General features: G+C 42.6%; 1 protein-coding gene across 2 annotated transcripts in view; it reads left to right on the top strand.

The window, feature by feature from the left end:
• Positions 1-2,882: 2,882 nt before the first annotated feature.
• Positions 2,883-24,866, top strand: part of TMCO1 (transmembrane and coiled-coil domains 1) — a 57,431-nt gene continuing 35,447 nt past the window's right edge. The window contains exons 1-5 of one of the 2 annotated variants that reach the window (XM_062192667.1): positions 2,883-3,050; positions 3,531-3,589; positions 11,075-11,134; positions 16,491-16,537; positions 19,754-19,821. In XM_062192667.1, the coding sequence (XP_062048651.1) occupies positions 2,917-3,050; positions 3,531-3,589; positions 11,075-11,134; positions 16,491-16,537; positions 19,754-19,821 (368 nt within the window). In that variant the 5' untranslated portion in view covers positions 2,883-2,916. Of the gene's footprint in view, positions 3,133-3,511; positions 3,590-11,074; positions 11,135-16,490; positions 16,538-19,753; positions 19,822-24,866 lie in introns of both variants that reach the window. The other variant, XM_062192666.1, reaches the window with a different exon arrangement.

Genomic DNA, 24,866 nt, shown 5'->3' with positions numbered 1-24,866 from the left:
TTAAATACACACTAGGAAATGTTCGTTCTGTCCAAAATAAGGTTGGTACAGCATGAACAGAGGCTAGAAGAACCACCTAAATTGCTGTGAAACTTAAAAGCAATGACCTCCAGGGGTGCGGGAGGCAGTGTGGTGTAGTAGGTTAAGCCACCACCTGCAATGCCAGCATCCCACCTGGACAATGGTTCAAGTTTTGGCTGCTCTGCTTTCAATCCAGCATTCCTGCTAATGTGTGTGAGAAAGTAAGCACAGGATGGCCTAAGTGCTTGGGCCCCTGCACCTACGTGGGAGAAACAGAAGCTTTGCCAGCAGCATATCTCTAACTCTGCCATTCAAATAAACAAAATAAAAATTTTTTAAAGGCAATGACCCTTCACTGTTTTTATTCATTTCACCCATCACAGTTTAAGTATGAAGTAATATGTATAAAAGTAGCAGTCAGAGTTAGCTGCAGATGTATGTTCTGGTTTTTTGAGGGGGTAGGTAGTATTATTTTAATTTCATAAGGATCCTTTTTATGGTGATCTACTTCATTGGTTAAAAGCAGTTAAGTAGTTCTTTAGAACTACTATAAGAACAGCTCTCTAGTCACGTTTAACTTTATACGGATGCTGCAGATACACAAGGCTGACTGGTTGAACCAAAACGGGAACATCAAACATAATCACAGCCCTGGTCACTTAATAACACTGTGACTTCAATGTCAAATGTAGCTTCACCATTTAAAAAAAAAAAAAAAAGCTTGTAAGCATTTTATATGGCTTGTCTGGAAACTTCCATATACCTTTTGTTTTATTATTTCTTGTTATTCTATATTTTTAAGAGGTATAGTAGAGAGAATTAAAATACATTGAAAAAAGCTTATGAAGGAGGAAAAATTTGTCAAACTTGGTGAATAGACATGTGAGATAAAGAAAACAGGCTCTGAGGACAGGTAGACATGGTGCTATTATTCACTAACAGAATAAGGGTAGAAGACTGGAGTTTGGGAAAAGGAATATGATGAGTCCAGTTTGGGATTCCCAAATGGAAATGTTCAGTGAGAAAGCAGTTAGATACTAGGCCTGAAATTCAGGCAAGCTTGGGCTACAGATATTATTTTATGGATTATTAGTATCAATGGATAGAGAGTAAATGAAATTATTGAAGGGAACAAGATCACAGGGAAAATGAACAGAATGAGAAGAAAATTAGTTCAAGGATTATGAGTGCAATGGTTCAACAGAGCTAACAACAACAGTAAAAATTAATTGCAACTTCACTATAGACCAGATAAGATTCTAAACACTTAACTTACTTATTCTTAAAAAAGCAAAAACAGCAAACTGACACTCTTTGGACTTCCGACTGCTAGTATTACCATTATGCCATTTTTTACATTCAAGAAACCAAAGCACAATGTGGTGAATCAGTTTGCCTGGAATGGTACTTGGAGTTGACTGAGGAATCCAACTTGAAGGCAGGTGTTCTGACTCCATAGTGTAGGAGACAAGAAATGCAAATATAACTAGAGAAAAAAAGTCAAAAGGGGTGTCACAGGAGAGCTATAACAAGGGCAACGAAGTTTAAGAGGAAAGAATGGGCTGATGCTGTGGCATAGTAGGCTAACCCTCTGCCTGCAGCACCAGCATCCCATATGGTGCCGGTTCGAATCCCAGCTACTCCATTTCTGATTCAGCTTTGTGCAAATGCCCTGGGAAAGCAGAAGATGGCCCAAGCACTTGGGCCCCTGCACCCACGTGGGAGACCGGGAAGAAGTTCCTGGCTTCTGGCTTCAGATTGGCCCAGCTCTGGCCGTTGCAGCCATCTGAGGAGTGAACCAGTGTATGGAAGACCTCTCTCTCTGCCTCTCAAATACATAAAATCTTTAAAAGAGGCAGAGAGAAAAGAACCATTGATAGTGCAAGTCAAGGGGAGATGGTTCAGCTGGCTTTCAGATGTTCATACACTCATACACACAGACACACACACACTCTCTCTCTCTCAGTCTGAAAATGCTGCACACCTCTACAGTAGCCTGAAATCAAGCTTCTGAGACACTCTCCCGGATCTGTACTGAGTGTTTGGCTGTGAATGAGTTGCCAGCATTTATAAATTGAACTTTCACAGCAAAAATAAAATAAAAATAAAAAATAAAAAATCAGTGTTCCTGGACTTTCCAGAAAAACAGAAGGAGCCTAGAAACAGGGGGCAGCTTCTCCCAGAGAAATTGGCCGGATCACGGCATCCAACTCCCCCTTTCCGAGGAAAGTAGTGCTCCCTCACCCGTCAGAGCCCCCCGCCATTTTCGCAGGCGCAGCTTGCCTGAGGTAATTTATTCTGTCACCACTGTAGGCATTGGGTTTATGGCCCCTTCGCCAGCGCGCTCCACCCCGTACTTTTAAGCAGCAGTATCTCTGCTCTCCCCTCCGCCGTGGAAGTCTTTTTGCTTCATTTCTTCTCCTCCAAGTCACCAGCTCCTTAGGACCACCCTCTTAACCTGCCACCACAGCAGCTGGGGCACAGCTAGTCAGGTGGCATCGGCAAGTTTCCCCCCGAAGCCAGCGGCCCGTGAGTCGTCATTCTCGCGTCCCAGCTCCGCGTCGGGCGCCTGGCACAGAAAGCCAGTGCGTGCTGAGTTTACAGTTTATGGCAAACCAAGGCTAAACTAGCATTACGGCCAGAGAGGTGGGGCTGAGGTACAAGTCCAAATAATTGGCGGCTGCCCGAGAAGAAAGCAGGTGCGAGCACCCCCGCCAAGTAAATACCACTAAGCGACGCCGCTGCCGCCGCCGTCATTCTCCCTCAAGCGCTCCAACTCTCAAGTCTCGCGAGATTCGGCCTGAGCGCCAGCCCTTCAGTCCCATTGATTTACGGGTTGGTTTCCTTTAGATTCGCACGGCCACACGGCTCCCACGCCAGAGCCCTTCCGGTGCTATGCCCCGGAAGCGGAAGTGTGCTCACCAGGCTGTCAGAGTCCGCGTCTGGCTGGGTGGTCGTGGAGTGTCGGGAAGTCGTTTTTCCTTTTCTGGCTCGAGAGCGCTTCCCCTCTGGTGGGTGGGAGTGCAGGACGGAGCTGCGAGATGAGCACCATGTTCGCGGATACGCTACTCATCGTGTTTATCTCCGTGTGCACGGCTCTTCTCGCCGAGGGTGAGAGCGGCTGTTTCGGACCCGGGGTCCCCTGCGCCACCGGGGGGGAAAGATCGCGAGCCTTAATCTCTTTGGGGGGCTTGTCCGCCCTCCTCCAGGAAATCACTGGGAACTCGTGAACAGGAGAGGGAGGGATGGTAGCAATCGAATGCCGATTTTCCTTGGTGTGAGGTAGCTTTCACTTGGGTATTTGTGGAGACACTTTCACATCCTCTTACAGTTGGTTTGGTGAAAAAGTCTGTTGTATTAGCGATTGAAAAAAGTTAACTAGGGCTCAATATGAGCCAAAAAGTTAAAAATCCCTTCTTGAACAGGAACCACAAATAGTTTGTTGTGACTGTTCAGACTTCTTACTAGCATGTTGCTCTTAATGTTTTAGGCATAACCTGGGTCCTGGTTTATAGGACAGACAAGTACAAGAGACTGAAGGCAGAAGTGGAAAAGCAGAGTAAAAAATGTGAGTATGACAACATGTTAGGAACAGTTTCAACATGTCAAGCTCATTGAGTGCATGTTCACAGTATATATTTGAGAAGCTCCCGCTGATACTAAAACTTGATAGGAACACAAAGATGAGTACAACTTGAAGGCTATTTGTAAATAAAAGACAGTTATGCAAAATGAAACTGAAGGGAAGTGAGGGACATTTACTGTGGTAGTTCTTTTATTACATTTTAATTTCAGAGGGAGAGAGACTGCTCGCTCATCTGTTGGTTCACTCTCAAAATGGGGGTAGGAGGGAAGTGGGGACCCCTAATAGGGAGCTGGGAACTCAATTGAAGTTCCCATTTGTTGGTGGCAGAAACCCAGTTAGTTGATCCATCACTGCTACTTTCTAGCATTTGTATTCCAGGAAGCTGGAGTTAGAATCAGAGCGAAGTATCAAACCCAGGTGCATTCAGAATAAGAGACAGGTGTCTTAATTGCTAGGCTAAATGCCTGCCCTTGGTAGTAGTTCTAAAGAAGAATTTCCATTTAGTTGTGAGGAACCATGGGAAACCTTCGTGATGCTAATAAGCTTGCAAACCCTGCTGGATGGTTAGTTTTGATAGAGAATGAGATAGGAGAAGGAAATTCCAAATAAAGAAAATAACATATGAGCAGAAATATGGAAATTTTAATGTGTAAGGTGTGCTTGGAGAGTGACATTATAAGTGGTGTCAAGGTAAGTAGAATTGGGGCTGGGACTGTGGCATAGTAAGTAAAGATGCTACCTGCAGCTCCGGCATCCCATATGGGTGCTGTTTGGAGTCCCGGCTGCTCCACTTCCAATCAAGCTCCCTGCTAATGTACCTGGGAAAGCAGCAGAGGATGGCCTAAGTCCTTGGGGCTCTACACTAGTGTGGGAGACTGAGAGGAAGCTCTTGGGTTTGGACTGGCCCATGTGTGACCAATGTAGTCGTCTGGGGGAGTAAACTAGCAGATGGAAGATCTCTCTCTCTTTCCCTCTGTTTAACTCTGCATTTCAAATAAATAAATAAATCTTTAAAAGAAAAATCATAACTCTTCAGAAATAAGCTGAGTTTTGTTTGAGTGAGGAGTTTGAAGAACTGTTTGAGGAAAAGAATAAAAACAAGTAGTTTGTTGTCTTTCAAATGAAATAGGGGGCTAGTGTTGTGGGGTAGTGGGTAAAGCCATCTGTAATGCTTGTGTCTCGTATGGGTACCAGTTCAAGTCCTGGGTGCTGCATTTCCAATCCAGTTCTTCTGCTAAATTTCCAATCCAGCTCTTCTGCTAAAGCAGCGGAAAATATCCCTAAGTGCTTGGGTCCCTACCACCCACATGGGAGACCTGGATGAAGCTCCTGGCTCTTGGCTTCATTCTGGCCCAGCCCTTGCCCTTGTGGCCATCTGGAGAAGGTAGAAGATCTCTTTATAGCTCTGTCTCTGGAACTCTGACTTTCAAATACATGGTAGTCTTCAAAAAACAAACAAACAAAAAAAGAAAATTGGGAACTCCACAGGACATAGCTGAGGTACAGTTTGATTGGTTCCTTATAGGTCTGGTTTGGCTTTCAATGTTCTTTTTCTTTCTTATAAGGATTAAATACAACTTCTTCTTAGAACTTCTTAGAATACTGTATTCTACGACTTTTCCCTGATATCTTCATAAGAGTTTGAAGGTTTGTATTTTTTTGACATTTATTTATTTGAAAGGCATAGTGACAGGGAGAGACAGAGAAGGGGAGATAGCACTCTTTGAGCCGCTGCTTCAGTCCCAAAATTGCTGCAACAGCCTTGTCTAGATGAAGCCAAAGCCAAGAGCCAGGAACTCCATCCAGGTTTTCCACGTGGTGACAGGAGCCCAAGTACTTGAGCCATCTTCTGCTGCCTTCCCAGGTGCATTAGCAGGAATCTAAATCAGAAGCACAGTAGCTAGGATTTGAACTGGCAGTCCAGTATGGGATATTGGTGAGCCATGGCTTAACCTGCTGTGTTACAATGCTGGCCTCTCAAATTTTTTTCCTTAAATTATCTCAGCTGGTACACATAATAACCCATTGTGGTCAGTTGTATAAATGTTACCTCTATATTAGAGGAAAGAAAATTGAGACTCAGAAAGTAAATGATATATTTTTGTCATAGAGCAAACAAAGAATTAAGAGAGAAACTCAAACTTTTTAAATTACAGTTTGCCATTCTTTCCCTTATTCAGTGTTTGATAATGCACTTCAGCATATTTACAACCAAATTCATTTTCTGTTCCTTCATAAACATGATCTTTTTTTTAGCATTTCCCTACTTTTGGTGACTGGTAGCTCTCTACTTTGAGTAGTGCAAACCAGAAGCCTTGGTACACTTTATTTATTTATTTTAAAGATTTATATGAAAGGCAGAGAGAGATCTTTCATCCACTCCTTCACTCCCCAGAGTGAAGGTAGGAGCCGAGAACTCCACCCAAGTCTCTTATATTGGTGGCTGGGACCCAAGTTATAGGCTTGTCTTGCCTTGCCTTCCCACATGTGTTAGCAGGAAGTTGGATCTGCAGTGGAGTAACTGGGTCTCAACCAGCACTCTGATATGGGATGCCAGCATCACAAGTGGCAGTTTAACCTGGTGTGCCACAACACTGGTCCCAGCATACTATTTATCTGCTTTCAAGAACATCACACTGGTTTTGCTCACTTATCCAGTTAGTCATTCTTGAGCAGTTTCCTTGTTCTTTTTCTGGACCTTTTAATTGTTGGGAATAACATAAGATATAGTTTTTTTCTCTGTATTCACTGCTTTCTTGATTTTTATGTTCAATTTGCCGACCACTTCTAAATTCATTTCTTTAGCTCTCTCTTAATACAAGAATTACATGTTCACCTATCAATCTGTCATCTTCACTTGACTTATAGGCATCTCACACCCAACATATCCAGAATTCAACACATATTCCTCCCTTCCAAGCCTGCTTTATTTATAGCCTGTGTCAAAAAATCTTTGACTCTTCTCTCATAACCCACATACAACTTGTCAGCAAGTATATTGGACTACCTTCAAATATACCCCAAATCTGACCACTTTTTAGTACCTCCACTGTTAGCCACAATGGTTTAAGCACCAAGATCTTTTGTATGGATTATTGCAATAGCCTCCATCAGGTGATCCTGTTTCCCTGTAGTCTGTTGTCAAAATAACAGGTAAATAGTCTCTCTAAAAGCCTATCAGATCGTGTTCCTCTTTGCTCATAATCCTGTGATGGTATCGCCTTTTCACTCAGAGAAAATGTGCCAGAGTTCTTACAAGTGGCCTACAGAGCCTCTCCTGTTTCCTCTTGTATTCTTTCCTTCTCTCTTCACCACAGTGTCTTGCTTCCTGTTTTTCACTCATGCTAAACACACTCCAGTGCTGGGACCTCTCTGTTAGTTGTTCTCTATGCTTGGAAATGTTCTTCTCTGTAATACCTGCTTGGCCAACCCTCTTACCTAATTCGAATCTTTGTTCAAAGCTCACCTCAGAGTCTTAACTTGGCTACTCTGTTTAGAACTACAGTCTTCTCACCTTCCCTACCACTACTGCTCCTAATTGCTTACCCTGCTGTAATTCCATTCCCACCTCTACCCCTGTGGCTCTTACCACTTTCTTTTTTTTTTGACAGGCAGAGTGGACAGTGAGAGAGAGACAGAGAGAAAGGTCTTCCTTTTGCCGTTGGTTCACCCTCCAATGGCCGCCGCGGTAGGCGCGCTGCGGCCGGCGCACCGTGCTGATCCGATGGCAGGAGCCAGGTGCTTCTCCTGGTCTCCCATGGGGTGCAGGGCCCAAGCACTTGGGCCATCCTCCACTGCACTCCCTGGCCACAGCAGAGAGCTGGCCTGGAAGAGGGGCAACCAGGACAGGATCGGTGCCCCGACCGGGACTAGAACCCGGTGTGCCAGCGCCGCAAGGCGGAGGATTAGCCTAGTGAGCCGCGGCGCCGGCCACCACTTTCTAACATATGATAAGGTTTACTTATTTATTATGTTATTACATATTACTTATTTACTTATTTTTATTTATTTGAAAGAGTTAACAGAGAGAGAGAGAGAGAGGGTAAGACAGAGAGAGAAGTCTTCATCCTCTGGTTCACTCCCCAAATGGCTGCAGTGGCTGGAGCTGGGGCAGGCTGAAGCCAGGAGCTAGGAGCTTCTGGGTCTCCCACGTTGGTGCAAGGGCCCAAGCACTTGGACCACCTTCTGCTGCTTTTCCCAGGTGCATTAGCAGGGAGCTGGATTGGAAGTGGAGCAGCCAAGACTGGAACCAGCACCCACATGAGAAGCCAGCACTGCAGGTGGAGGCTTAACCTATGCCACAGTTATGACCAGTTGACATCCTTGATTGCTTGCTAAATGTTGAGTTTGTCATAAGGGCAATGTGAAATGAATGCATTAATTGAGTACAACTATTATATTTAGTATGAGGGATATTTAAAAGAAAGAGTATAAGGTAAATTCCCTCTTTGAACAAATGTCTTACTTGCAAAAGCACGTATAATCCCTTCTATTCATAGCTTGGATTCATAGTTTGATATGAACCAGGCAAGAGAAGTTTGTAGATTTTGAAGAATACAAAAAATAGAATTAGATGTTCTTTTCTTGGGGTGATCTTATTTTGGGCATTATTTGGAGACTACTGCTATCCAAAAATCAGTGCTACTGAGGTTGGGCCTTTGACAAAAGACATGCTTTCTTACAGGTAGCAAGTTGGTTGATTCTGGTGGTCGCTAAGCTTTTGCTGTGCTTTAAATATTAGTGGGTCTCCTTTCATTGTGTTGCTGTTGTAAAATAGACTAATGTTAGCTTATAGACTTAATAAGGAGGACTAAAGCACATGTAACATCCTTGTAACAAAAATTGAGAGCATTTATAAGTATAAATTAGTATGAAGCATAAGGTACTGTATTGCTGTTTACAGTGAAACAGGATAAAAGTTTTAGAATAGTTTATAAACTTGGCAGAAATCTGGAATTCAGAACACAGCATTAGCAGGTCATGAACTTCATGAAGTTTGAAAAACATTTCTCTAGTCTCAGTTCAGTCCACTAGAAGACCAGGTTAGTGTTTACAGTATCATCGTATGTTTCTATTATTTAGCCTTCTTTTTCTTGCCCTTGTTTTTGCTTTGTTTTTGCAGTCATGGTTCAGTGTTAAATAGTTGTGTTGTATAGTCCTTATGGGGTGAGGAAGAAATATTTTTGTTTCTCTGGCCAATCGTAATGATAAAAACATTTAATGTTTTGTATTCATTTTATATTTTAAGATGTTATTTCTGTAATGTGGAGTTTGACTTAATTTCCTTATGTGATCTCATACTACTATGTTGATTTGAAATCTCTGTGTAGCTATGTCTGGTGTTTTCTTATCTAGATCAATATCTGTGACAACACACACACATTTTATCTTGTTTAGTACTTTAAATTTCGTTAGCTGTATTGGAGTCAGATTGAATTTTATGCCTCTCTGATAAAGCAGTAATACCAACTTTGTTTCTAGTATTCAGGCAACAAATTTGATGTACTAAGGGAAAGGCCTCTTGCTTTATTTTCTATAATGTTGCTTTTAGAAATAATTCATGTAGTTTGCTAACATGAGAACAGATAATATAAACAAAGTGAAGGTAAATTTTGACTCTAGTTTTAGATCATTCACAGGTGATTAAAATATATAAAATATACAATTCCTTTGTTTATGATTTATTTATTTATTTCAAAGTTGGAGTTACACAGAGAGAGAAGGAGAGGCAGAGAGAGAGAGGGAGGTCTTCTATCCACTGACTTATTCCACAGTTGGCCACCACAGCTGGAGCTGTGTTGATCCAAAGCCAGGAGCCAGGAGCTTCCTCTGGGTCTTCCCATGTGAGTGCAGGAGTCCAAGGACTCGAACCATCTTCCACTGCTTTCCAAGGCCATAACAGGGTGCTGTATTGGAAGTGGAGCAGCCGGGACTTGAACCGGCGCCCATTTGGGATGCTGGCCATGCAGGCAGCCACTTTGCCTGCTACACCACAGCACCGGCCCTTATATTATTCCTTTTCAAAAGCTACTGTTAACTTTATCGTTCATTGAAATACATAAAAAATAGATTACAACTTATTAAACTGTTTTATTTCGTTTTATTTCTGTTTGAGAGAGAACACTGCCATCTGCTAGTTCACTCCCCTAATGCCAGCAATGGCTGGGATCCTAATCCAGATCTTTCACGTGGATTACAGGGACCTCACAACTTGAACCATCACCTGCTACCTCCCAGCATGCACATTACCAGGAAGCTAGAATCGGGAGTGGAGCTGTTATGTGAACCCAGGCACTCTAATATGAGCTGCAGATGTCCCAACCCGTGACTTAACTGCTGAGTCAAACATCTGGCTCAATCTTAACTTGTTTGGCTCTTTCTCCTGATTTTCTCTCTCCTTCCTTCCTTCCTTCCTTCCTTCTTTCCTTCTTTCCTTCTTCCCTTCTTCCTTCTTTCCTTCTTGTCTGTCTGTCTGTCTCTCTTTTTTTAAGATTTTATTTATTTGAGATGTAGAGTTACAGACAGAGGGAGACTCAAACAGAAAGGTCTTCCATCCTCTGGTTCATTCCCAAAATGGCCGCAATGGCCAGAGCTGGGCCACTCCAAAGCTGGAAGCCAGAAGCTTCTTCCAGGCCTCTCACATGGGTGCAGGGGCCCAAGCACTTGGACCATCTTCCACTGCTTTCCTAGGCCATAAGCAGAGAGGTGGATAGGAAGAGGAACAGCCAGAACTAGAACTGCACCCATATTGGGATGCTGGCACCACAGGCGGGGGCTTAACCTACTACACCATAGCACCAGCCCCGTGACTGTGTCTTAATACAGTCCTTTATAAATATTTGATTAACAATGCTTACAATTATTGTTTTCTGTTTAGAGTGTTGTCTCTACTTTTAATTGTCAGTAATTGTGGGAATAGGCCAGTTGTATTAGTATGTTTTCCATTGTTATAACAAAAAACTCCAAAACTGGGTAACTTACAAAGAAGTGAATGATTTATCTCAGGGTTTTGGTGTCTGAAAGTCTAAGATTGGACAGGCCCAATTTTCAGCCTGTTCTGAGGGCCACCTTGGTTGTGTCCCATCATGTCAGATGGTATCAAGTTGGGAATGTGCGAGAGAGGGAGATCCCATGGTTAGACTGAAAACCTCAGAGTGATTCAGAGGTAAGGTGCACTCTTGGAATAGTTCATTCTAACTGGGGTCCCAGGAGAATCACCTCTGAGGGCAGTACCCCCAGTGACCTAACCCCCTCCCATTTGGCCCCACTTCTGAAAAATTCTACCCCAGAAAGTACCATCCTCCAACACATGAACCCTTGGCAGACAACCCTCACCCCACCATAGCATCAGAAAGTCAGTGTGACTTTATCATAAGAATCTTTCATCACATCAGCTGTGATAAAGTATCCTTTGTTTCTTAAGCATATTGCATAATTAATTTTCACTGTTAACTATCTTGTTTACAGTGGAAAAGAAGAAGGAAACGATAACAGAGTCAGCTGGCCGGCAACAAAAGAAGAAAATAGGTAAGATGAGATATCAGTCTAGATGAAATTTAGGTTGTCTTGGAAAAAACATAAATTTTTAGATGATGAAAATATGAAGTTGTTAATGGCAGTAGCTCATGTTTATATAATTTTATGGTATATATTATATACCTTTTCTCACTTGATTCTTAACCATTTTGTGAAGTAGATAGGGCAAGGTTAAGCAGTTATTCCTTTTTGGTTCTCTGCTTTAAAATTTGTGTTTTAGTAAAGTGATAGCTGTGGCTTTTGAACTTGGCTGACAATTCTTTGTTGTTGTTAAGATTTATTATATTTATTTGAAATTCGGAGTAACAGAGCAGGAGAGGGAGAGACAGAGAGAGGTCTTCCATCCACTGGTCCACTCCCCAAATGGCTTCAACAGTCAGGGCTGGGCCAAGAGCCTGGAGCTTCTTCTGGGTCTCCCACATGGATGCAGGGGTCCAAATGCTTGGGCCATCCTCTGCTGCTTTTCTCAGGCCATTAACAGGAAGCTGAATCAGAAGTGGAGCAGCTGGGACTCAAACTGGTGCCCATATAGGATGCTGGCACTGCAGATGACAACTTTACCCTCTACACCACAGTGTCAGCCCAGCTGACAATTCTTAGCATATTTTGTGAAAGTATATTATTATTTTTTAAATATGTATTTATTTATTTGAAAGAGTTACACAGAGAGAGAAGAAGAGACAGAGAGAGAGAGAGGTCTTCCATCTGCTGGTTCACTCCCCAGTTGGCTGCAACAGCTGGAGTTGAGCTGCGCCGATGTGAAGCCAGGAGCCAGGAGCTTCCTCTGGGTCTTCCCACATAGGTGCAGGAGCCCAAGGACTTGGGCCATCTTCCACTGCTCTCCCAGGCCACAGCAGAGAGCTGGATTGGAAGTGGAGCAGCCAAGACCTGAACTGGTGCCCATATGGGATGTCAGCACTGCAGGTGGCAGCTTTACCAGCTACATCACAGTGCCGGCCCCGAAAGTACATTATTTTTATATTCAAGATGATTATTTCCAATTAAACTTAGGGTACTTATGTTTATTATTGCCATTCTTAATTAATTAATTATTTAATTATTTATTTATTTAGATAGAGTGAATAGTGAGAGAGAGACAGACAGAGAGAGAGGTCTTCCTTTGCCGTTGGTTCACCCTCCAATGGCCGCTGCAGCCGGCGCATCTTGCTGATCCAAAGCCAGGAGCCAGGTGTTTCTCCTGGTCTCCCATGGGGTGCAGGGCCCAAGGACTTGGGCCATCCTCCACTGCCTTCCCAGGCCACAGCAGAGAGCTGGCCTGGAAGAGGGACAACCGGGACAGAATCCGGCGCCCCGACCGGGACTAGAACCCGGTGTGCCGGCGCCGCAGGCAGATGATTAGCCTGTTAAGCCATGGCGCCGGCCGCCATTCTTAAATATATTGCCATGAGTTCCCCACTGAAAATTGACTAATGATGGAAATCTTCCAAAGAGTAGGAGATTTTCTGCTAAGTGATTTTTGTCTTCCCTGAGAAAATAACCATATGTTTTTGGTTTTTCAGTGTAATTTAGAATTTAAGTAATTCTGCTCCCAAAAGGTTCCCAGAAGACAATTCTTAAGTGATTATATATGGTTTATATTTTATGGTGCTTCCTGATTCTAAAATCAGGGAAAAATGGTTGTAACATTATGTATTTGGTTCAGAAACAATATAAAACAATGTAAAACCTGTATCACAACTGTAATAGCATAGAAGAATTCTACTAGGCTGAACGACGTCTCTGTTCTGTTCTAACTAAAGCTTTGCAATTTAGTGTAGAGGTAGCAAATGTTTTTTAATTGGCCTATTCATTTAATCCTGTGTCAGGATGCTGTTGTACATCTACTCTGTGTGTGTAAGTGACTCTATTAGGCACTAGAGAAACAAAATAGAAAAAAATTCTGTTTTTACCAACTCTCTCCAGGGAAGGAGAAAAGACCAAAAAATAAATCATAACTTTGCAGTACAATAAGTAACTTCTAAGAAGATTTATTTTGAGTATTATAAAATTCAAGAAAGAGGATATCCCAGTCTACTTATGGGATCAGGTTATCTTGAAGACGTAATCCTTCAGCTGAATCTGGAAATGTTAGTGTTGGTCAGCTAAATAAATATAAGTAAAATGCTATTAAGTATTTATTACAACTTACATCTGTAATACACTATACTGTGCATTTTAAAGTTCTTGTAGCGACTGTGTGTGATAGGATAGGGATATAATAACAGGGTACATTCCAGAACTTACAAATTAGTTAGTGTAAGAAGTGAAAAATATGTGTAAAGTACAGGCCAATCCAGCTCTCTGCTATGGCCTAGGAAAGCAGTGGAAGATGACCCAAGTCCTTGGGCCCCTGCACCTGCGTGGGAGACCTGGAAAAAGCTCCTGGCTCCTGGCTTCAGATGAGCCTAGCTCCAGCCATTGCAACCATTTGGGAAGTGAACCAGCAAATGGAAGATCTTTCTCTCTGTCTCTCCCTCTTTCTGTCTATAATTTTACCTCTGAAATAAATAAATAAATCTTTTTTTTTTTTTTAAAGTGGAAGCTATTTCGCAGAGTTCTCAATGTCAGAGGAACTAGTGAGAAATCTAACTTCTATCAAGAAGGCTTTAGACAACCTTTAAAGGATTTAAACAGAAGCTTGACATGAGATTGTGTTAAGGAAGACAACTGATAATAGTATGGAGGAAAAATTGGAGAAGGGACCATTTTGGAGGTAGGGAAGTGACGAGGCTTTTGAAGTGACCCGGTCACAAAAATGATAAAAAGCTAAACTTTGGCAATAGCTTTGGGAAGGCAGTAGATGATACAAATTTAACAGATATAGAGGAAGCAGAAGTAATAAGACTTGATGATTATTGCAGGTGGGGTCTGGAGAGGCATGAGTTTAGGAAAATGCCCAGATTTCTGATTTGGGTAAGAAATATTGGAGGAAGAAATGGAGATTGGGATGAGGAAGGAAAGAGGTGATGATTTCAGGTCTGAATCTGTTGAATTTGAAGTGTCTGTGACACTGTTGTGGCATCGTTTGATACAGCATGGGATGTTACACTTTGGGTGCTGGCAGAGATAAAGGCTGCAAATAGAGTTTAGAATCCTGTGCTTATGTGTAGTAATTGAATCCATAAGGTAAACAAGATCACAGGAGTTACCACACAGGGCTGAGGATAAGGAGAGTCTCTCTCCCTCCCCCCTACCCCCCTTTTTGAAAAGATGTATTTGAAAGGCAGAGTTACAGAGAGGCAGAGAGAGAGAGAGAGAGAGAGAGAGAGAGAGAGAGAGGTCTTCCATCTGCTGGTTCACCCCCCAAATGGCTGCCATGGCCAGAGCTGGACCCATCTGAAGTCAGGAGCCTCCTCTGGGTCTCCCATGCAGATGCAGGGGCCCAAGCACTTGGGCCATCTTCCCCTGTATCTCAGGCCATAGCAGAGAGGTGGATCGGAAGTGGAGCAGCCGGAACTCAAACCAGCACCCACATGAGATGCCAGTGTTGCAGGTGGCAGCTTATACCTGCTACACCACAGCACCGGCCCAATGAGAAGAGTCTTAAGGAAACATAGAAATGTAAGGGAGTAGCAGAAGTGGAGCTCTGGAAAAGTATTGCCAGAAAAGGGAAAGGAGCTATGTCACAGAAATTGAGTGAAGATTTTTTAGGAGGCAGGAAGGGTCTAGGGTTGCTGGTAAATGTCTAAGATATAGGGGTTTATTCATGATTTTTAGCCAGAACAGTTTCAGTGGTAAGGTGGGGGGACAGAGCAGATTGTATAGATTAAGGAGATAACGCATAGGAAGTGAAGCCACTGAGCATGGACAACTGTTTGTGAAAAAGGATCGGAAAGGTATAAAAGTGGGAGGCAAATTACTCTGTACTCTTAAATTGACAACATAAAGTATGTGAACTCAAATTATCTTAACATGGAATGCAGCCTTGAATTGTTTTTCTCACCAAAAATATCTTATCAGAAATTTCAAGTAAAAATATTTATGAGGAGTTGCTCATCAAAATCTTATAATCAGAAGTTACAAGACATAATATTTATAAGTAGTTGCTTAAAAGCTGGACTATCAGATATCTCTAAACCTAAACTGCTTTGTTTTGGACTTGATAAAATTGCTTCTAGTCTGTTTCACCGTGGCATTTCCACCATCAGACACACTGTGAAAAACCCAGCCAGGTACAATTTATTGTAGTACTACTATGGAATATTAGGTGTTTTGATTAAAAACAAAAAGCGGGAGCTGGCTTAAGCAGGTTAAGCATCTGCCTCTGGTGCCGGCATCCCATTTGGGTGCTGGTTTGTGTCTTGGCTGCTCCTCTTCTGATCCAGCTCACTGCTTATGGCCTGGGAAAGCATCAGAAGATGGCCCAAGTCCTTGGGCCCTTGCACCTGCATGGGAGACCCAGAAGAAGCTCCTGGCTCCTGGCTTCGGATCAGCCCAGCTACGGCCATTGCAGACATTTGGGGAGTGAAACAGCAGATGGAAAACCTTTCTCTCTGTTTCTCCCTCTCTCTGTCTGTAACTCTACCTCTCAAATAAACAAATCTTTTTTTAAAAAAAATAGTGGAAGCTATTTCTTTGAGTTTTCAATGTCAGTAAAAGCAGTGACTGTTAGAAATTTTTTTTATGGACACTGCTTGAATCAATTTATTTTTCCTTTGAATTTGCTGCCGATCAACCTACAGATTTGCTATTCATCTCCAGCAACTTTTTAGAATGAATTATATTTCCATGTATTGATACTATCTATGGTTTAGTTGTTACTCAGTCTTCCCTTTCCTTTGTTCAGATTTTCCACTTGAGCTTTTTCATAAAAAGATAAATGGGAATGAGCATTTGGCACAGGGAGTGCCTGGCTCAGGTCCTGGCTGCTCTGCTTCCTATCCAACTTCCTGCTAATTCACACCTGTGGGATACAGCAGATGGTGGCTTGAGTACTTGTGTCCTTGCCGCCCACCTGGGAAATCTGGACGGAATTCTGTTCAGAGATAAGTAATTAATATATGAGGCATCTATGTGCAATCATATGGTACACTTAAGGGTTAATTGACTGGTAGTTCCTGTTGGTGTAATGTAAGTGTGTATCTTAATAAACAGAGTTAAGACATATAATGTCAGAGGTAATTTTTTTTAAAACTTTAGGGATTTTTTTTTTATGCCTTTAAAATGAAATGTTTTGGTGCTTTGCTATATTTGGATTTTCTGTTAGTACAAAGTATACACTTTTCTAGGTATTCACTTTATCTTAACCGATGTTGAGATAGAGTTCTTTTGTAATCTCCAGCGGCAAATAAACAACTGCTTTGTGCTTAGCACTGTGTGTTTTAACCATTTCATTAATTCTTTTCAGAGAGGCAAGAAGAGAAACTGAAGAATAACAACAGAGATCTATCAATGGTAATAGTCCTAAATATAACTTGATGGTAAACCACATAAGGTTTTCAGCGAAAAACTGATTTGCATCAGGTGCATTGCACTTAGCCTTTTCAGAAATGTGTCACCTAAGAAGGCTATAAATAATATTATAGATGTTCCTGTACCAAACGGAAGTGAAAATATATGCCACTGCTCTTAAACTTCATTTTAATAATGTCAGTACCTTTTTAAGGCTATCTGAGAGGTTATAATTTGTCCACTTCACACAGTTCTTGCTTGGTTTCAAATGAAGTAGGTTGTTTTCTTTTTCTTCTGTGTGTTAATGCTGCATCTTTGGTTTTATGGTGACTAATATTATCCCTGTATAGAAATTGGAACTTTATAGATGACATTCATTATTGCCTCTTGTTCTTTAAGAGACCTTTTGTTCTGATTGTCACATGTTCCATAAAGTATAAGGGAAAGTGATTTCATTACTCATTTACTCGTCATTTGTCAAGAGTACACTTTGTTCAAGCATGTCTTCCTAAGACATAGATAGCCTAGTTATATAGCTTGGCTAGTTTTTCTGCTTCTATTTATTTTACACAAGACATCTGAACTGTGCATAAGTTTTCTCTGACTTACTGAGAGGCTTCTTTATCTTCTTGAAATTATTTTTAAGAAAGACTATAATTTTAAAAATTTTAAGCTTATATGAAATACAATAGGAGAGATATTTCATCCTCTGGGTCACTCCCCAAATGCCCACAACAGCCAGGGCTGGGCAAGGTAGAAGCCAGGAGCCCAGAACTCAATCTAGATCTGCTACCTGGGTGTCAGGAACCCAACTTCTTGAGGTTGGGTCATTTGGGAAGTGAAGCAGTTGATAGAACTCCCTGCCTCTGTAACTCTGACTTTCAAATAAATAAATAAATCTTTAGAAACAGAACTAGAATTTGAACCCAGGCACTCTGATGTGGGATTGTAGGTATGCCAAATGACACTGTTAACTATTATGCCAAATGCCTACCCCAAGAGAGATTGTAATTTAAAAGTGCATATTTTACAAAATAGCTTTTCTTCTCTGTTGACACATATTACATGTTTACCATAGCAAATTTGGAAACTGAAAAAAGAAGTTAAAATTACCTAAGTATCAGTGATCCAGAGATAATATATGTTAATCTTACCTCTTTATTAATTTTCATTTATTCATACACTTACAGCATATGTAATTAAGAAAGACTTTAGTTAGAAATAACAGAATACCTAACCAACAGTGTTTTAAAACAAATAAAGGCTCATTTTCTTGCTCAAGAAACCGATAGGTGGTAGTCTCAAGCTAGCAGCTCAGTCATGCCCTTCAAGACTTAGGTCTTTAGCTTAAGATTGCTGGGTTGTTTGATAGATGCTTTGTCTTCAGGCATTTTGTTCTTCATTCTAAGCAAGAAGAATAGGCGAAAAGCTGAAGAATATGCTAGCCAAGTTTTCTTTGTAAAAATCCCATTCAGGGTGGGTGTTTAGACTAGCAATTAAGACAGCTGTGCTCCACATCGCAGTACATGCATTTGATCCTGTCTCCAGCTCCTGATCTGACTCCAGCTTCCTGTTAATGCAGACCCTGGGAAGCAGAATGATGGTCCAGGTAACTGGATTCTTGCCTCCTTTGTGGGATACCTGGACCAAATTTTTTTTAAAGTTCCATCCACAAGGTGCAGCAGGTTAAGCCACTGTCTGCAGTGCCAGTATCCCATATGGGTACTGGTTAGTGTCTCGGCTGCTCCACTTCCAATTTAGCTCCCTGCTAATGTTCCTGGGGAAACAATGGAAGACAGCCCAAGTCCTTGGGCCCCTTCACCCACATGGGAGACCCAGAAGACGCTCCTGACCTAAGGCTTCAGCCTGACCTAGCCTGGACCATTTCAGCCATTTGGGGAATAAACCAGTGGATAGAAGATTTCTCTGTCTCTTCTCTCTCTGTAACTCTGCCTTTCAAACAAACAAATAAATCTTAAATAAATAAGTAAATAATAAAGTTTCATCCAGTACTTTTATTTATAATTCACTGGTCAGAGTTGGGTCATGTGATCACCCCAATATTATTCTTCACAAAGTAACAAAAGAGGAGTTAGAGATTGAGGATGGGTTAGCCAGCAAACAGCTTTTTATAAGGAATACTTTTTTTTTTTTTTAAGATCTTATTTATGTATTTGAAAGTCAGAGTTACAGAGAGGAGGAGAGATTTTTTTTTTTTTTTTTTTTTTTTTTGACAGGCAGAGTGGACAGTGAGAGAGAGAAAGGTATTCTTTTGCCATTGGTTCACCCTCCAATGGCTGCCATGGCCGGTGCACCGCGCTGATCTGAAGGCAGGAGACAGATGCTTATCCTGGTCTCCCATGGGGTGCAGGACCCAAGCAGTTGGGCCATCCTCCACTGCACTCCCGGGCCACAGCAGAGAGCTGGCCTGGAAGAGGGGCAACCGGGACTAGAACCCGGTGTGCCGGCGCCGCTAGGCGGAGGATTAGCCTGTTGAGCCACGGCGCTGGCCCAAGAGAGAGAGAGAGAGATCTTCTAACCACTAGTTCACTCCCCAAATGGCCAAAACAGCTAATCCTGGGCCAGGCCAAACCCAGGAGCCCCAAAATCCATCCGGGTCTCCCACATGGGTGGGAAGAGCCCAAGTACTTGGGCCATCTTCCACTGCTTTTTCAGGCACATTAGCAGCATCCTGGAATGAAAGTAGAACAGCAAGGATTTGAACTGGTACCCATGTGGGCTGCCAGTGTTGCAGGTAGCAACTTAACTAGCTGTACCACAACACCAGCTCCTGTGAGGAGTACTTTTTAAAAAATGATGTAAAACCAAGACTTTTGGAAAAATTTTTCCATTTATTTATTTTCGAGGCAGAGATAGAGACAGAGGGAAATAAACAAAGTTCTCACCCACTAGTTCATTCCTCAGATATCCACAATGGTACCCAGTTGGACTAAAGCTAAGAGCTTGGATCTCAATCCAGGTTATCCTGTTGAGTTGTAGAGACCTAACTACTTGAGCAGTTACCACGGCCTCCCAGGGATTTGTATTAGCAAGAAGTTGCAATCTGGAGTGGAGCTAGGAATCAAACACAGGCATTCTGAGGTAGCACAAGGGTGTTACAACCTGCATCTTAACCACAAGGCCAAACACCTGTCTCTGGGATATGCTTTAGTGGTAGTTTTCTTTAGTGTGAAATGACAATTTGTGGTCTCCTTTCAGGTTCGAATGAAATCCATGTTTGCAATTGGCTTTTGTTTTACTGCCCTAATGGGAATGTTCAATTCCATGTAAGTACCCTTCTATATGCTTTTGCTTAATAACTTACTTTATGATTGTAGGTAGGTTAACATAAACTTCTTGGTAATATTTTATTTTGATATAATTTCAAGCTTATAGAAAAGTTGCAAGAATACTATACCTGGTGGCCAGTGCCATGGCTCACCAGGCTAATCCCCCGCCTGTGGCGCTGGCACCCCGGGTTCTAGTCCTGGTCAGGGCGCCGGACTCTGTCCCAATTGCTCCTCTTCCAGTCCAGCTCCTTGCTGTGGTCCAGGAAGGCAGTGGGGGATAGCCCAAGTGCTTAGGCCCTGTACCCGCCTGGGAGACCAGGAGGAAGCACCTGGCTTCTGGCTTCGGATTGGCACAGCATGCCGGCCGTAGCGGCCATTTGGGGAGTGAACCAACAGAAGGAAGACTTTTCTCTCTGTCTCTCTCTCTCACTGTCTAACTCTGCCTGTCAAAAAAAAAAAAAAAAAAAAGAATGCTATACCTGGTATTCATACCCTACATTTGTTAACATTTTGCCTTTTTTCCCTCTCTCTCTGTATTGTATTTAAAACTACTTTAAAATGTTTGTGGAAAATAGAATTAAAATGTAAGTTTATTTTGGTGTAGAAATTTTTTTTTAAAAAATCCATGCATATTGCTGGGCCGGCATCGTGGCGTGCCATGTAAAGCTGCCACATGTGATGCCAGCATCCAATATGAGCACTGGTTTGTGTCCCAGCTGCTCCACTTCCAATCCAGCTCCGTGCTAATGCTCCTGGGAAAGAAGCAGAAGAGGGTCTAAGTACTTGGACCCCTGCCACCATGTGGGAGACCACAATGAAGCTCTTGGCTTCAGCCTGGCTGAGCCTTGGCTATTGCAGCCATTTGAAGAATAAACCAGCAGATGAAAAATCTCTCCCTGTCTCTTCTTCTGTCTAACTCGTACTTTCAAATAAATAAATAAATGTTTAAGAAGAAAAATATCCATGCATAAAGGCTCTTCAAAAACTTCATAGAAAATGCATATTATGATAAAACTATGCATGGATGTAAAATTTTTGCACAAAAATAAGCATCTTTTGATTCTATTTTCCATGAACTTTTTGAAGTGCCCTCATATGTCAGTGTACTCATTCTTTTTTTTTTTGACAAGCAGAGTGGACAGTGAGAGAGAGAGACAGAGAGAAAGGTCTTCCTTTGCCGTTGGTTCACCCTCCAATGGCCGCCACGGCTGGCGCACCGCGCTGATCCGAAGCCAGGAGCCAGGTGCTTCTCCTGGTCTCCCATGCGGGTGCAGGGCCCAAGGACTTGGGCCATCCTCCACTGCCTTCCCGGGCCATAGCAGAGAGCTGGCCTAGAAGAGGGGCAACCAGGACAGAATCTGGCACCCCGACCGGGACTAGAACCTGGTGTGCCGGTGCCACAAGGCGGAGGATTAGCCCGTTGAGCCACGGCGCCGGCCAGTCAGTGTACTCATTCTTAACATTATTTATATATTTTTCTAAATCACTTGAGACTATGTAATAAGCTTCATGCCTTTTTAGTCATACTACTTTATGTGTATTTCCTGAGAACAAGGACATTTTCTTATATGCTTCAAGACTGTTACCAAAATCAAGGGAATTTACTTTTGATATATATTTCCTCTGTTTTTAAGTTTCTTAATAGTATTCTGCTTCCAAAGAAAAGTAGTCTTGGCCGGCACCACGGCTCAATAGGCTAATCCTCTGCCTTGCGGCGCCAGCACACCAGGGTCTAGTCCTGGTCGGGGCACTGGATTCTGTCCCGGTTGCCCCTCTTCCAGGCCAGCTCTCTGCTGTGGCCAGGGAGTGCAGTGGAGGATGGCCCAAGTGCTTGGGCCCTGCACCCCCTGGGAGACCAGGAGAAGCACCTGGCTCCTGCCTTCAGATCAGTGCGGTGCGCCGGCCGCAGTGGCCATTGGAGGGTGAACCAATGGCAAAAAGGAAGACCTTTCTCTCTGTCTCTCTCTCTCACTGTCCACTCTGCCTGTCAAAAAAAAAAAAAAAAAAAGGTAGTCTTGTAAAGATGTTTTGACTCTTAAAATAGAGTCTTAACAACTATAATCTTGCTTCATAATGAAGTCAGGTACTGTTGTCTAAACTAGCACATAGCAGACCTAAGTAATTATGGCACTGCTTTTGACAGAAGTTAGGAAAACATCCAAAGATGACAGTCATTTGTTACTTTTCGAAGGTCACATGAACTATATCATATGTGTAAGAATTTCCTTCACTCCTTTCTTCCTTCTTTTATTTAAAAAAGATTATTTATTTATTTGAAAGGCAGAGTGACAGAGAGAGTGGGAGGGAAAGAGGGTGAGAGAGAGAGAGAAAGAGATTTTCCATTTGCTGATTCACTCCCCAAATGGCCACAGCATCTGGGACTGGGCCAGGACAAAGCCCAAGCCCGGAACGCCATCTGAGTCTCCCATGTGGGTAGCAGGGACTCAAATGCTTGAGCCATCATCTGATGCTTCCCAGATGCACTAGCCAAGAGCTGGCTTGGAAGGGGACTCAAACCAGAACTGTAGTGTGGGATGTGGGCATCCCAAGCAGTGGCCTAACTTGCTGCACCACAATACCTACTTGCTTTCTGTCTGTCTCCCTGTTACTTCCTCCCCAAGTCTATCCTATCCTTTCTACCTTTTAACTGTTTACCTGGTACAAGGCACTCCACTAGGTATCAGAATTTAAAAAATAAGACGTGACCCCTGCCTTCAGTAGTATCAAAATTTTGTACGAAGAAAAGCAAAAATAGGGGCCGACACTGTGGTGTAGTGGGTTGAGCATCCACCTGTGGTGCTTGCATTCCATATGGGCGCTGGTTCGAGTCCCAGCTGCTCCATTTCCAATCCAGCTCCCTGCTGATGGCCTGGGAAAGCAGAGGAAGATGGCCCAAGCACCCTTATAGGAGACCCAGAGGAAGCTCCTGGCTTTGGATTGGCCCAGCTCTGGCCATTGCTGTCATTTGGGTAGTGAACCAACGGATGGAGGACCTCTCTTTCTGTCTCTCTTTCTCTCTGTAACTCTGCCTCTCAAGTAAATAGATAAATCTTTAAAAAAATAAAAGAAAAAAACAAGTGCTTTTTGATAATGTTATAGTAGAAATATGTGTGAGGTATAGTAGGGGATAAAGAAGGCAGTTGTTATTTTTTTCTTGGTAAGGGATTTAGAGAGGGTGTCCAAAATGGTTTTAATACAAACTTTTCACTTAACTAATTGTTATTAGAATCACAGACCCTTTTAGACATGGAAGTTTAAATTGCCCAAGGTATTTGGAAATCCCATGATTTCTGTATTATAGAAATTTCTGAACAATTCTAAACCCTGTAGTCTTTCACTTCTTCATGCCTTCTCTCTTTTCTTGGGTACATATCTCTTTGAATGACTAAGCCAACCAAACACTGAAATGTTTTAGAGTTAATGAATAAACTTAATTGGTACTACTGAAATACTTTTCTTAAATTCATTATATTCTAGGCAGTAGAGAACTGACTCAGATACTCATCTGTACTTTTTCTCTTTGAAGCTTAACTTCTTATTTTTCTCATACTTCTGATTTTCTTAATATGTATTTTGAATTATTTATTTTCATTTTATTTGAATAGCAGGGAGAGAGAGCCAGTGAGAGGGATCGATCTCCCATCTGCTGGCTCACTCCCCAAGTGCTCACAATAGCTAGAGCTGGGACAGACTGAAGCAAGGAGCAGGAACTCACTGTAGGTTTCCAGTGTAGATGGCAGAGACCCAAGTACTTGAACCATCACAGGGTACTCTCCAAGGTGTGCATTAGCTGGAAGCTGGAATTAGAAGTGGAACCAGAGGGCTGGCGCTGTGATGTAGTATGCTAAGTCTCCACTTGCAGTGCTGGCATCCTATATGAGCACAGGTTCGTGTCCCAGCTGCTCCTCTTCCATTCCAGCTCTCTTCCTATGGCCTAGGAAAGCAGTGGAAAATGGCCCAAGTGTTTGGGCCCCTGCACCTATATGGGAGACCTGGAAGAAGCTCCTGGCTTCGGATTGGCCCAACTCCAGCTGTTGCAGCTATTTGGGGAATGAACCACCAGATGGAAGACCTTTCTCTGTGTGTCTCCCCCTCTGTCTGTAGCTCTACTTCTCAAATAAGTAAATAAAAATCTTTTTTTAAAAAAGATGTTACAGTGTTTAAAGAAAGAAAAAGAGAAATGGAACCAGGACTCACATAAGTGAGTGCAGCTCAATCAAGTGCACTCTGATTTGGAATGTGGGCATCCTAAGCGGTATCCTGACTGCTGTGCCAAGTTCCTGCCCTCTTAATAATGCTATTCAGGTTAACAGTTTTTTTTCTGGGTGTAACTATTCTTATTAGTCTTGGCTCTATTGTATGTTTACAGCAACAGATTTGAGTCCTGCTTGGCTTGAAATTCAACATTAGATGTTATTCCTTAGTCTTATGTACAGATGAATTCTGAAATAGCCTGGATAAGAAATAACTTGGCAGCTCCTATCAGTAGTAATGCTGCTTTACGTTCATGTGATTCCTATCATAGTGTCATTTGTGAACATGTTGTGATAAACATCTTTCCTGATGTATACTTTTACACATCTACACAGATACTAAGTAAGTCTGAAAGACTGCTCTCTGGGAATGTCCTCTGCTTTATTTATTTTACTTATTCTTTATTTTTTAAAGATTTATTTTTTACTTGAAAGTTAGAGTTACACAGAGAGAAGAGAGGCAGAGAGAGAGAAAGGTCTTTCTTCCGTTGGTTCACTCCCCAATTGGCCGCAATGGCTGGAATTGTGCTGATCCAAAGCCAGGAGCCAGGAGTTTCCTCCGGGTCTCCTACGTGGGTGCAGGGACCCAAGGACTTGGGCCATCTTCTACTGCTTTCCCAGGCCACAGCAGAGAGCTTGATTGGAAGTGGAGCAGCCAGGACTCAAACCGGCGCCCATATGGGATGCCAGCACTGCAGGCAGCAGCTTTACCTGCTATGCCACAACGCCAGCCCTGGTCCTCTGCTTTAAAATGTGATTTTTCTGCCAATGCCGTTTATTTTCCCAAGT

The sequence above is a fragment of the Lepus europaeus genome, chromosome 5, assembly GCF_033115175.1.
Source record: "Lepus europaeus isolate LE1 chromosome 5, mLepTim1.pri, whole genome shotgun sequence".
Classification (NCBI taxonomy): Eukaryota; Metazoa; Chordata; class Mammalia; order Lagomorpha; family Leporidae; genus Lepus; species Lepus europaeus.
Note: the sequence above shows the minus strand (reverse complement) of the source record. Positions and strands in the feature narration are given on the sequence as shown.